Source organism: Sinocyclocheilus grahami, unplaced genomic scaffold, assembly GCF_001515645.1.
Source record: "Sinocyclocheilus grahami isolate Dianchi unplaced genomic scaffold, SAMN03320097.WGS_v1.1 scaffold153.1, whole genome shotgun sequence".
Classification (NCBI taxonomy): Eukaryota; Metazoa; Chordata; class Actinopteri; order Cypriniformes; family Cyprinidae; genus Sinocyclocheilus; species Sinocyclocheilus grahami.
The window spans coordinates 1,281,355-1,282,418 of record NW_015505332.1 but is presented as its reverse complement, the minus strand read 5'-3'; the positions used below and the strand labels follow the sequence as shown (position 1 = coordinate 1,282,418).

At 42.2% G+C, this 1,064-nt stretch overlaps 1 protein-coding gene and 1 long non-coding RNA gene across 2 annotated transcripts in view; both read left to right on the top strand.

Moving 5' to 3' along the window:
- Nucleotides 1-85, top strand: part of LOC107592509 (RNA-binding protein 42-like) — a 3,260-nt gene extending 3,175 nt beyond the window's left edge. The window contains exon 5 of the mRNA XM_016282042.1: nucleotides 61-85. Within this exon, the coding sequence (XP_016137528.1) occupies nucleotides 61-85 (25 nt within the window). The remainder of the gene's footprint in view (nucleotides 1-60) is intronic.
- Nucleotides 86-100: 15 nt separating this feature from the next.
- LOC107592534 (uncharacterized) lies at nucleotides 101-1,058 on the top strand. The gene is made up of 3 exons (XR_001609988.1): nucleotides 101-287; nucleotides 783-850; nucleotides 978-1,058. It is a non-coding gene; the product is annotated as an uncharacterized lncRNA (long non-coding RNA).
- Nucleotides 1,059-1,064: the final 6 nt, after the last annotated feature.

Here is a 1,064-nt window from a genome sequence, read left to right as displayed (position 1 = left end):
AAAAAAAATTCATCACCCATGTGCGCAAGATATACAGTAGGTAGCGGTAATACTCCTAAGGAGTGACCGGCCATTGAACAAGTAGAAGAAGAAGAAGACCTAACATGATCTCACTTTCCCGCGCCTTCATTGAAGAAGGACCAAAGGACTCGTGTGACGCATTTCATCCGCGCCAGGAGGAGCGGTAACGTCGAGGAAAACAAATAGTCCAGTTCTGTTCATCTGTCTTTTTATTGTATTCCCGCATATTTGCTTGAATTTCTTCATCAGGACAGATTTCACGGCGAGTATGTATTTAGTTAAAGCTAGCTTACTGTAGCGGGGCTGTAGGTAATGTTTAATTCAGTCCGGACTCCGGAGCTTTAAAACAACAGAATCATGTGGCATCTAAACATTATTTCTCGATCATTTACTAATAAGTAATCGATTCAAACAGTGTTTATTTCTTTAATCTAGACGGTTACGCACAGTTTACCACACACGGCTTCTTGATCTCTGTTCTTATTTATTTTCTGTACTGTAGATACATTGGTTGTCTCTCAAAACGTAGTGAACTGAATTTCAAGCGCGTGCAGCATGTTTGGAGTGCATGGGTTTGCTTTTTAATCATCATAGGAGTGTGCAGCATTTCTGGCCATAAAGGTGCAGATGAAACAGGCTTGTCATTTCCAAAATGCTAGACAAGCAGCTTGCTGCGATTTGATTTGAGGCACAGCCATTGATTTGTCTATTGAGGTTTGTTTGTTTATATATTTATTGACTTATTTTTTTATGTATTGCAGATAACACTTAGTATGGCGTTAAAATCTGGAGAGGAGCGCCTGAAGGAGATGGAGGCTGAGATGGCGCTGTGAGTTCTTCACATTTGATTTCTCTCATGTTCAGTTCCAGCTGTTTATTTGCTCTCAGGGCAGTGTTGTAGTGTTTGGAGTGTGTAGCATAGGACGTTTCTGACAGTATGCATGCTTCTCTTGTAGGTTTGAGCAGGAGGTGTTAGGAGGACCTGTGGCACCTACAGTGGTTGAAGCTGTGCCAGTCGCTCTGGCAATGCCAGCCGTACCCAT